The sequence below is a fragment of the Pleurodeles waltl genome, chromosome 8, assembly GCF_031143425.1.
Source record: "Pleurodeles waltl isolate 20211129_DDA chromosome 8, aPleWal1.hap1.20221129, whole genome shotgun sequence".
Lineage (NCBI taxonomy): Eukaryota > Metazoa > Chordata > Amphibia > Caudata > Salamandridae > Pleurodeles > Pleurodeles waltl.
Window position 1 is genome coordinate 1,363,621,120 of NC_090447.1, and position 12,820 is coordinate 1,363,633,939.

Genomic DNA, 12,820 nt, shown 5'->3' on the forward strand with positions numbered 1-12,820 from the left:
GGCGACATCCTGGTCCCTCCTGGGCCACAGCAGCATCCACAAACCCTAACCACGACCCTTGCAGCTAGCAAGGCTTGTTTGCGGTCTTTCTGCGTGGGAACACCTCTGCAAGCTTCTTCACGACGGGGGACATCCATCCTCCAAAGGGAAAGTTCCTAGTCCTCTTCTTTCTTGCAGAACACAAAGCTTCTTCCATCCGGTGGCAGCTTCTTTGCACCCTCAGCTGGCATTTCCTGGGCATCTGCCCACTCTCGACACTGTCGCGACTCTTGGGCTTGGTCCCCTTGTCTTTCAGGTACTCAGGTCCAGAAATCCACTGTTGATGCATTGCTGGTGTTGGTCTTCCTTGCAGAATCCCCCTATCACGACTTCTGTGCTCTCTGGGGGTTGTAGGTGCACTTTACACCTACCTTACAGGGTATTGGGGTGGGCTATTTTTCTAACCCTCACTGTTTTCTTACAGTCTCAGCGACCCTCTACAAGCTCACATAGGTTTGGGGTCCATTCGTGGTTCGCATTCCACTTTTGGAGTATATGGTTTGTGTTGCCCCTATACCTATGTGTTCCTATTGCAATCTATTGTAACTTTACACTGCTTGCATTACTTCCTTTTGCTATTACTGCACATTTTTGGTATTGTGTACATATATCTTGTGTATATTGGTCATCCTCATACTGAGGGTACTCACTGAGATACTTTTGGCATATTGTCATAAAAATAAAGTACCTTTATTTTTAGTATATCTGTGTATAGTGTTTTCTTATGATATTGTGCATATGACACCAGTGGTATAGTAGGAGATTAGCATGCCTCCTAGTTCAGCCTAAGCTGCTCTGCTATAGCTACCTTCTAACAGCCTAAGCTGCTAGAAACACCTCTTCTACACTAATAAGGGATAACTGGACCTGGCACAAGGTGTAAGTACCTCTGGTACCCACTACAAGCCAGGCCAGCCTCCTACAAGGGACCATAGACAGAACCAGTCCCAAAATGGCATCAAAATGTCAGTTTGTATCCTAGATAGTTTCTCATTAAAATAAACATTCAAATTAATGGAGACCCAGTGTGGACTTGTGGCAACGCCATGTGTTTTTAAGGAACAGTCATTCAAAATGGTAACTCTACAAGAGGTGCTGCAACTACACATAAGGAATTAGTACATGGCATTGCTATACCTCAAAGATGCCTATTTCCATATACCAATTCACAGATAACATTGCACGTTCCTTGGATTCAAGGTAGCTAGTCACCACTGTCAGTTTTGTTTACTCTCGTGCAGTCTCTCAAATGCTCCCAGAATATTTAAAAATTGCATGGCACAAGTTGTAACCCATTTTTGATGTCTTGGGCACCAGGATGGCTTGCTGGACATGATGTCATCTATAGTCTCTACAGAAGCCTCAATTTCAGCTTTTCTCAAAGTTCTAAAAAAAATTGGAGCTTAAGATCAGCAAAAGCAAATCCTCTTTACACTATTTTAGAAACTTAAATTTTTAGGAACAATAATAGATACAAAGGAAGCAAAGATGTATCCGTGGACAGTCAGGCAATCCGCTGTCATTTTGCTGGCAAGACAATTACTAAAGCAATCCATGGAGGAAGTAGCATTGAGCAGTTTATCACCACATAGCACAAGAAGTAGGACACCGTCCAGAGGTGAAAAAAAACATTGCAGATTAGCTACACAGAATTTTGGAGGTTTGCCATCAGTTTAACTAAAAGACAGCATCCTCCGATAGGTGTTCAAATTGAAAATCAAAATACAAGAACTGCCAGTTTTACGCAAGCAGGCATCCACAACCAAACTCATGTTGGAACGTGTTTGTGATCAGATTATGCAAAGTAGTGGCCTACACTTTTCCACTGCTTTCCCTTCTAACCTGATTACTTGCCAAATGGAACAGGGAACCTTGAGTACCAATAACATTGCTAAAACAATACTGGTTGATTTACCTAATTCTAGCGCAGACCCTAACATTTCTTCTGGGAATGGGCACAGATCTGCTATTGCAATGTTGAGGCCAAATCCTTTGTCACAGCTCAGAGTCTCTGATGTTGTCAGCCCCCGTCCTGAATTCAGTAGGAATATTCTAGCACAGACCAAAGCTTTGTACACTAAAATAAGCTATACTACTTAGTGGAAGATGTATTGTGTCCTCTTCAGATCTAAGCCCAACTAATATTTCCCTACCTATGGTAACATGTGTAGTCAGTATTGAAATGTGCATCAGTTGAAGTCCACCTTGCAGTCATTTCACAGGCAATCTCCAAAAGAACCATCCTGATGGTTCAAGCGATTTCTTGAGTAATCCCTAAAAGACCTCTTCAGAGTCTTTCCCCCATAAAGGATTTTGCCAACATGATGGTAATTGAACATTGTGCTTTACTAGTAAATGACCAGCCCATTCGAGCCAATTCACAAGTCAATTATAAAATATCTCATTTGGGTGACAGCAACACTATTGGCTATAACATCTTCCATTTTAAGCATGTACAATTACAGAACCTCACTTGCAGTTTACCACAGTAAGAGGTATTTTAAAAACTAACCTGAAATTCACACAGAAAGTTCCAACAGAATTTTATCGGGCATTACAATCGTCTGATATAAGATGTCTCAAGTTCTACCTAGTCAGAACAAAGCAATTCAAAAAGTCAGACCACCTGCAAGCGTTTTTCTCTGACTCACTTAAAAGATTTCCAGCCTCAAAGCAAGGAATCTCGAGGGGGTTTGCTGCAACCAATGTGTTTTACCATGTGAAAGCAGAAATACAGCTCACAAGGACAGTAACAGCCCAGAAGTAGCATAAAAACATTGTTAGTGTTCTGTGAAGGTGTGCCTCTGGTGGATACTTGTTGTGCGGCAGCAAGGAGTAGCAAAATCACCTTCACAAGACGATACTGCATGGAAACAGCAGCAGACAGAGAAGTGGTTTGACAGGCAGTTACAACATCTCTTTAAGGTTGCGCTTGTCTATTTTATGCCACGTTACTCTTGATCTTTATGTACTGAAATTGCCAATAGTGCTGGCTATTCTGATTCAATCATGTGCATCTATAAAAGATCCAACGCAGGACAAGACCAAATGTACTTAATTGCAATTGTAGCTCTCCAGTGTTGGTATCTTTCATAGATTTCCAGGTGACCCACTCCCAAAATGAGTCTCACCATCTGGGGACCTTCAGGCAGGCAGTGCCTTGTACTGCTACTGTAAAGTTACAGAGAGACTCCCTCTTCGGTGACAGGGAATGTTTAAAGTATAGGATACTATAAATTATACCATTGCTGAAGGACTATAATTACAGGTAAGCAACTTTTTTCATCCAGTACTCAGTTCTTCCGTCTTTAGGCAGGCTTCATTTTTCCTTGCAGGGTCAGGTTTTGTCCCCAGCCTGACAGTCAGACTGGCAATAAAGATCCTGGCCCTGGCACAAAGGTTTCTTTTCAATTACATTGGCATGTAACTTTAATCCCTGGTCATGAAATTCCCTGACATCTGAGCAGGGAACCTGGTCGATATTTATTTGATGGCCGACCAACCAGCCTTTTGCAATATTAAATTTTTGTGTCACTCCTCCAGGAAGATCCTTCTTGCCTTCTGGAAGATCACTGTATAATCAAGCAGTATTAGGGCTGCATTGTTCTGGAGCTCTCCCAAGCTCATTTCAGGCAATTTGGACATTTCACTAGTCAAGCCACTTTCTTTTTCACTCGCATGTTTGTGGGGGACGGCATGAAGTTGGGTGCCCTGACCGAGAGCAGGAAGCTTCATTTCAAAGGGAAGGGGCAAAATGAAGGACAGATATAGTTAACTTCTTTATAGACAACTCAAGAAACTTACAAACCTGCCTGGAGGTTAAACTAAGGGGCCTTGGTATCCTCACCTAAACCCTCTATTTGGTATCACGATCCACACGAAGAAACTCCAAGATGGATACCTGAGCTCGTGGTCAAGCACACATGCACATTTTCCACAATCACTCTGCCTTAAGGATACACTGTGAACACACACTCCAGTCTGATGCCCCACTAATGGAACGAAGGACCCAATTCTGGGCATCCCTCTCTTATAAGCCGTTTGCACAAAGGATTTGTCCTTTCAGGTAAAATTAATGTTTTTATGCCACAGCTGCCTGTCTTTTTCAACTAGGTAAGAGGACAGTAATCACTCTCAAAAGGAGTGGTGAACTTTTGGTTCCACTCCTGACCTCGGGGCCATGCTCTGGGGTCAATTATTTAACATGCAAGACCTTCAGTGAACATTCTTGATTACTGTGTTCAATAAAATATAAATAAAAACGTTTAGAGTAATACCTTGACTTTACTAGCTGTTTAGCACAGGGAAGAGGTGCATGCTCTCTAGTGCCACGCAGGGGACATTTATTTCCCATCACCTACCTTCATTAGGACTAACTGAGATGGTTGCAGTGGTCACTAAGATCCAGAACGTCTTTCGTTCTTGTTTAGAACAGTGGACCAAGCACCTACAGATTATCCATCCCATGTAAGGTTCATCTGTCTGACAATTATTTCCAGAGCCTACATTTGAAATAAAAAAAGTGAATTCCAAAGAAAATTATACTTGTGACTCAGAATACGTCAATGATGCTCCTTATTAAAACAAATCTCTGTGATCCCCACGGAAGCAATATTAAAAAATATAAAATTGTGCTGAAGTTAATAAGTAAGACAACTTCCAAATATGTTGTGAAGTTAATAGGCAATCCTGCTTGAAAATAGGAAATGGGATAGACGTCGAGGAGCAGTGAGGGCGTATTGAATACAAAAGGGGAAGAGTGTCTACTCATCCGCCTGGCCGTAGAGCTATTATTCAACCGTATGTTTTAATATATCATATTATATCCTAAATTGAATTTTGAAAGGATTTGGAACTGGAAGTCTTTGTTGATAGAGACCGCATTGGTTCCTAAGCTCTATTGTATATTTACCAGCTTGCAAATTATAACGCAAACGCACATTATTATATGTTTCAATATGTATATGCCACTGCATTCGAAATTAACTGCGCTGGAGGCGAACGATTTTTCGAAGTATAGTACTCAGTTTGTATATTGGAAATTAAAAAAATAGAAGTTTACTAGAATGAAAAGATTGAACAGATTCCTGCTACATTTCAACCAATAGCGAACTATTTCGGTGTCTTGGTCATTATAGAAGGGTTACTCTCTGCCCACTGCTGTTTAGTCGTTTCTTCAGAAAGTGTTCAAAAGATGTCTTGTGGTAATTCACAAGGGGGGTTTTGCATGACTCTCGAATTCACAAAGGGAAGTCTGATAGGTGTAAATGGGGCTACAACTGTGAATTGCTCTGCTACAAGTGTGGAGAAATGTGCAGTAGCAACACCCACACGAGACAGGGAGTGGGCAGAACAAGGAGTGGCTAGCTTTGTAAGTTTGTAAATGCCAACACTCTGGAATGTTAGAGGGAGCTCACAAACTCTGATCCGTCCCTCTTTCACAACGAAAATGGTTTTGTTTTACTTCATACAGCTGGAATATCTTCTCTGCAGTACAGGACATGAAGGATATTAAGGGAAGATGTTTCTCTAAGTGCAATAATGGACGCAGATGTATTTTTCGTGAAAAGCTCCCTCTCTACCTTTTATGGGCAGTTGCACATACTTATGTTTGCCATGCAAAAAGTGAAGTATACTGAAGGAGGCTGGTCTGGTGTGTGGTTGGTACCTATGCCACTTGCACCTTATACCAGGTCCAGTTATCCCTTATTAGTGAAGTGTAGGCAGTGTCTAGAAGCCAGGCTCTCTAGACGTAGCTGTGGATGAGCAGCCAAGGCTTATCCAGGAGACATGCAAAGCTCATGCAAATACCACTGCAGTCACAAAGTACTCACACACATGAAAGAAAATACTCAGTGTTACAAAAATAAAGGTACTTTAACACCCCTCTCCCAAAGGAAATCCTTCCTGGGCTCGAGCTTCTCAAGCAACAGGAGGGCAGAAACCTGTCTGTGAGGTGGCAGAACCTAGGGCTGCCTGGAAAACTTCAGAAGGCTGAAATGGCAATACCGGGGGTCCTCTAAGGATCCCCCATAGTGCATGGAATCATACAACCAATGTTTGCAAAAGCATTGGGGTATGATTCCAACATGTTTGATAACAAACATGCCTATGTTCGGAGTTATCATTATGTAGCTGGACATAGGTAGTGACCTATGTCCAGTGCATGCATAAAATGACATCTCTGCACTCACGAAGTTTGGGAAAATGGTCCTGGAGCTCATCTGGGCACCTCTGCTAGTGCAGGGGTGCCCTCACACACAGGTACTTTGTACCCTGCCCTCAGGGCTGGAGGGCCTACTACAGGGGTGTCTTATAAGTGACCTGGTGCAGTGGAAATGGTAGTGAAAGGGTTCTTGCACCTTTTCACGCAGGCTGCAATGGCAATACTTCTGAACCCTTTGCAAGTGCTCCCTATGGGTGGCAAAATATATGCTGCAGCCCATATGGATCCCCTGGAACCCCAATGCCCTGGCTACCTAGGTATCATATACTAGGGACTTATAAGGGGGCCCCAGTATGCCAATTGTGGGTGAAATACAGACTTTTGAGAGAGAGAGCATAATCACTGGGGTCCTGGTTAGCAGGACCTCAGTGAACACAGTCAAGCACACTGACATCAGGCAGAAAATGGGGGTAACCATGCCAGGAAAGAGGGTACTTTCCTACATAAACGTTTCATTTTCATGAGTTGGGTGTGTTTCACAATGATTTTGCTATGAATAGATGTAACCTACTATTGTAGTACTCCTGGCTTTCTCCTTAATTCCAAGAGTACTCCTGACTTACCCCTAGCCTTTATTTGTAAGCCAGGAATAATTCAGCGAATCAGCCCTTATTGCCCTATTTAGATGCTGGTAGGCAAGGTAATAGCCACATAATGTAGACATCCAACGCTAGGCAGCCGGGGATCTATGTGTCTTCAGCTTTCCCGAGTGGGCACCATGTTTGATGCGCCTGCTCAGCAGAGAAGTTGGTTCTTTATGGTATTTGTGCAGGAGCAGCTACTTTGCTGAGTTGGTGCCAGTTCAGCAAATCATGAGTCTGCTCTTGTAGAAAAAGATAACTATGGCCAGATGCACAGAGAGTTTTCTCTCTGTGCTTAGAGGCCATTGTGCAATTTCCCTACCGAAAACTGTCATGTCTCGCAGAATGGTCTAAGGTAGGGAAGACTAGTGGTAATGGACGAACTGCTGTAATAGGGCAGGACAATTGTGACCTGAGAGCCCTGTGGCGGGTGGGACATCACTTCCAATGTTTGCGATGGCTAGTCTAGGTGAGGTCTGCCGGCGAAAGTCCAGCTTTTACCTTGGCTCTAGATAAAGCGAGGGTGGTGCTAATTTTGTGGAGTTGGATCACTGCCCATTTACAGGGGCATTCCTTGTTCAAATCACCACCGTTCCTTTACCTGTGATTTACATTGTGTCCCAAATCAGAAATATAGTTGAACACAAAAGTTTTAAGAGATAAAATATTTTCTGTCGTACAGTTTTAGATCATAACTCTGTCCTTTTATTCTCTTTATTCCTGTATTAAAAACAGATAGTGAAAAAGCTTCATCTGTTCTGTCTGAACACATTTCTCCAGTCCCGCACATTGAGTATTGATTTTCCAGAGATGATGTCAGAAGTTATTGCTGCACAGTTACCCAAGATTTTGGCCGGGATGGTAAAACCTCTCATCTTCCACAGAAAGTGAATGCCATTTACTATTGAGGAAAGAGAGTCAGTTGTAAGCACATTCGTAAAATGTTCAAATATTGTTTCTGTTAAACATCCATAAAACCACTGCTATCCCACAGGCGATACTAAAGATGCACTAAATGTGTGTTGCCCAAAGTTTTGTAGGATGTGTATGTGGCTTTGTTAATATATAACTAGGTAATTTAAAAAGAGACAGATGCTGAATGCTTTAGAACTACATGCCCACGGGGTGTTCTTGTGAATACCGTGTAACCTTATATGGTTATCAGTTTGCTGATACCAGTGGGGATGCTAATTCTTGTTGAAAAGACAGCAAAAAAGAACTTTTCCAGTTTTGGTTCCACAGAGGTCTACATGGACACTTTCTGTCTTCAGTATTTAATGTATCTGTAAACACGGTTCAGGGGCAGCAAATAAAGAAACACTTGCTTGCATACATGTTATATTGTTCAACATTATTTTATGATGTTAGATGATCTTGCCTTCTGAAATGCTTCTTCAAAGACTGAAGATAATTGTTGGATTGATGGTACTTTTCCTGTTCAAGAATTTGGTTGGAAAAAAAGGTAATATTGTGTTTACCTATGAGGTTTCCCTTGAATCAAGGTATTAGTTGTGGGTCACAGATGCACACCTTCACATCAGTGCAGATTTGTTTGAAATCCTATTTGTTTAAAATAGGTATTTTGTAAACAACAAAGCACTACTCGCTAATTTGTAGCAGTACATTTCTAAGCACTATTACACTTACATAGAAGGTGTGACCCACCTGGTAAAAAGCTGCTGGAAAAATGACTAGTTTAGGACTGCATGTAGGAAGCACCAGGCAATAATACTCATTTCTCCTCTGCACTTTTCACTGTGTGTTGAAAAATGCACTTGTTACCAGTAATCTTTATTACTCCAAGCCCAAGTCTTCGTCGATATAGTCCTTACCTGTGAGATAACATCTCATCCTCACAGACATTGTTCCCTAGCTAATTAAAAAACTTTTCCTCCAATATGGCTGCAATTACGGATGTGCCACTAATAAGGGGAAATAGTCTCACATCACTTCCTCCTATTTCCAAGCTGAAAATAAATAAAAATATGATGCACTGTAATCAATCTACTTTCGGGATGGAGGGTGGGAAACCCAGGACTGTATTGGGGAAGACTTGGACTCGGAGTAATGAAGATTACCAGTAAGAAACCAGAGCATTAACTCCTCTACCATCTTCCCTGATCCAGTCCTTACCTTTGCAAAATACCCAAGCAACAGAGATTGATTATGCGTGCAGAAAAATAGAAGACAGTAATGCAGTATAAATGCAGGTATATTTAAGAAGGCAAACAGTGTTACAATCCCATAAATGAACCAAACAAATATTACATTCAGGCCACTGCTGATAAAACATGGTCCCCAAAAAAGTAGTAAAGCCATCCCCTAAGTGAATTCTATAAAGTGAAAGGAAAGTATGAGGAGAGGTCCATTTGACCATACAGCAACTGTCCCTCAGTAATGCCCCTTTAAATGAAACCCACCAGGTTGCCATCCTACCCTTGACATGTGTGGACACACACACAGATGTTTTAGATATGTTGTAAGCCAACAAGATGGCAGATTTCATCCATTATGAAAGTGTAGGCATAAAAGTTGTGACCCCTTTTTTTTCTCTCGCTAACGTAACAAACAGGGAGTCACCCTTACGAAAAGATGATGTCTTTCGCAAATAAATAGAAAGTGCCCTGTGTACATCTAACAGTGTAAACGATCCCCCTTAGCCAAGGAAGGATCTGGATTAAAAACAGGAAGGACAATGTTCTTTGAACAGTGAACGGCTAATGTAATTTTGGGCAAAAAAGCTGAACTAGGGCACAAACCACCTTGTCCAGGAAAAAACGAATGAAAGGGGGCACTGATAGCAAGGCACCAATTTCACCGACCACCTGGCCTGAACAAATTGCGACCAAAAATATCACCTTCTGTGCTAGCTACGTAAGTTGTACAGTCAAGAGGTTTGAATGGAGCTCCCGTTAAAACATGTAGAACAAGGAGCAAGTCCCAAGAAGGAACTTGGGAACAGATAACAGGGTGTTGAAGAACAAGAACTTCTCAATAACCTAGAAACTAAAGATGCAACTGCTACCACTCCTTTATCCCTAAAAGCATGAATTGATGCCCATTGTGCTCTAATAGTGGAGACTGCCAAGCTAAAAGCCTGAATTGCTGCCCTTTGTGCTCTAATGGTGGAGACTGCCAAGCTAAGAACAAACCCATCTCTTGGAAAATACAAGATACTGACTGACATAGAATATTTGCAACTGCTTAGACTGACAACATTTCCCAAAGTTTCCCCAATGTTCATTATACGATTTTCTAGTGGCAGGCTGATGGGACTATTGAATGGATTCCACCACCTCTGAGGAACAACCCTGAGCTAGCAATCTCAACCTTTCAGCAGCCAAACCTCCAGATTCAACCGGCTGAGTGACTCTTGAGAAAGAATCTGCTGCCTCAAGGAGTACAGCTGAAAGGGAAAACTCCAAGGAGGAGATCCTCCTGAATTTTCTGCAGTACCTTGGGAAAAGGTGGGAAGCTGTACAGAATACCCTGATACCATCTCACTGACAATGAATTTATTCCCCATGCTCCTGTGGTTGGGATTAGAGAACAATATTGAAAATTGAGGTAGCAGAGATTTCTCCTGTGTGGCAAATAGACTCAACCATGGACGGCCAGACCTCTGAACTATTTCATGAAAGACCAGGGGAGAGAGAGATAGGGAGACAGATGAGGGGAATGTCTTGCTCAGTTGTTTGGCAGGCCCATTCTCCTTCCTTAAAAGATATACTGCTCGGAGAAAGAGGAAACTGACCTCTCCCTTGGAGCATATCTCATTGGCCATCTGATAAAGAGAAGGTACCATCCCACCCTTCCTGTTGATATTTGCTCTCACAGTCTGATTGTCTGTCTAAATCCAGACTGCTTGAAATCTTATCAAAAGCAGGAACCAAAGAAAAGTGTCTCTCACTGCCGCCAGTTCCCTACAATTGGATGAATTTTGAGCATCCTAAATACACCACTGTACCTGTGATTTGGCTTTCCTGAAGACTGTCCCCCACCTCTCTTGCTGGCATCTGTTAAATTGATTAGAGGAGTGGGCTTTTTCTTCTGGAACACCTTCTGCAATTTCCCCGGCCCCAACGACCACTGAAGCTCTACCATGATCTGTGGAGAGACTGGCTTCAAAGCCTTGAAATCTTGGGAAAGGGATTCTAAGGGTTGAAGAGATCGTAGGCTAATGAATAAATATCCTACTGATTCCAAGGTGCCAATGCTAGTTCTGATGTCATCTTCCCCTGGCTTTGGAACCATAAGCAAGTCGGTGCTTGAGTTTTTTGAAGAAGGTCTGGAAGGGACAACACCACTCGGCTTAACATGTCGGGGAAAGGAAATATTTCTCCTATGTCCATGCAAAACCACACCCGATGATCTGAAATCTCTGCACCTGTTACAGACTGGAAGAGCTAATTAGCCAATCATCCAGATAGGGGTATAAATGGACACCTTTAGTATGAAGAATACCCACCAAAGGAGCCAAAAGCTTTGTAAAAACTCTTGGTGCTGAAGTCAATCCAAATGGCAGGGCTTGAAACTTGTAATCATGAGCTCCAATTGCAAACTTTGGAAATTTCTGATGGTCCTGGAAAATTGGCACATGCAGGTAGGCATCCAGCCTATCCAGAAACGTGAGAAAGTCCCCACCCTGTTTCAGTAATGGGAATGTGCTCTGAAGTGTTGTCATTTGGAGAGTTTGATGAACCAGATATTTGTTAAAGCTTTTCAAATCTAATATCAGGCAAAAGTTCCCTGTGGACTTCTATACTAAGAATATAATTGAATAGTATCTCTGTTCTTGCTCCTGGGGAAGAACCCTGATTATAGCATTCTTGAGAAGCAGCTTTTGGAGTTGCGGCACCTGTTTTCTTAAATGGTCCTTGGGTAGAGGAATCATTCTGAAATAATCCAAAGGAACTTCCATAAAGTCCAGTCGATAACCTTTGGAAGCTACCTTGACCACATACCCATCCAGGACAGCAGTGTCCCATATAGTTTTGAAATACTTCAAACGTCCCCCTACTGAAACATCTGGTCCATAGTCATGCTTTTGGTGGGTTAGTTTGTTTGTTACTGGCAGCTGGGAAATGGAAACAGGATTTGTCAGAGTAAGGAACCCCCTGGCCACAACCCCTACCTGAAATGGCTGTGATGTTCCCTTGGCTGCAAAGAAAGGGAATACTCTTTTATACACAAAACGTCTATATCTGGCAAATGCTTTGACAGGAGTAACCCATTTTTTATACTCTGCTGTCTTTTTGATCATGCCCTCCCTCTGTTGACCAAAAAGCCTCGATTCTTAAAAGGGTAATTTCATTAATACTGATTTTTTAGATGCATCTGCCTTCCAAGCTTGTATCTACAAATGATGGCAAGTCGAAATTGCCGCTCCTGATGCTGCTGCTGAAAAACACAGACTGTCAAAGGACACATCCGACAAGACCTGAACCTGTTGCTCCATCAGATTCAGAAGGGTTGTGCAGTCTAGACCCTCCAACATGCAATCTGTCAGAAACTAAAAGTCCTTAAGGAGCCACTGTACAGCATATATTAAATATGTATTTGCTCTCTCTGCAAGCGTACAAGCCGTTTTTGATCTTTTGATTGCCACACCCATTTTCTTATCCACTGAATCCACTGAACATAGGGGGTTATTCTAACTTTGGAGGAGTGTTAATCCGTCCCAAAAGTGACGGTAAAGTGACGGATATACCACCAGCCGTATTACGAGTTCCATAGGATATAATGGACTCGTAATACAGCTGGTGGTAAATCCGTCACTTTTCCGTCACTTTTGGGACGGATTAACACCTCCTCCAAAGTTAGAATAACCCCCATACCCTGAAATTACATTACCCTTTTGGTCGCAAAGTAATGAGTAATGGCGGCCAAATTGTGGGAATGTTTTTGAATTAAATTGGGAACAATATCTGCAAGAAGAAGATGTTATCTCACATTGAGTTGTCCTGTCTTACAC

At 42.2% G+C, this 12,820-nt stretch overlaps 1 protein-coding gene across 1 annotated transcript in view; it reads left to right on the forward strand.

Annotated features, from left to right (window-relative positions):
• The window catches only part of PGR (progesterone receptor), a 999,103-nt gene extending 986,629 nt beyond the window's left edge, over positions 1–12,474 (forward strand). Inside the window, exon 8 of the mRNA XM_069202382.1 lies at positions 7,582–12,474. Coding sequence (XP_069058483.1) covers positions 7,582–7,737 — 156 coding nt within the window. The 3' untranslated portion in view covers positions 7,738–12,474. The remainder of the gene's footprint in view (positions 1–7,581) is intronic.
• The last annotated feature ends 346 nt before the right edge of the window (positions 12,475–12,820 follow it).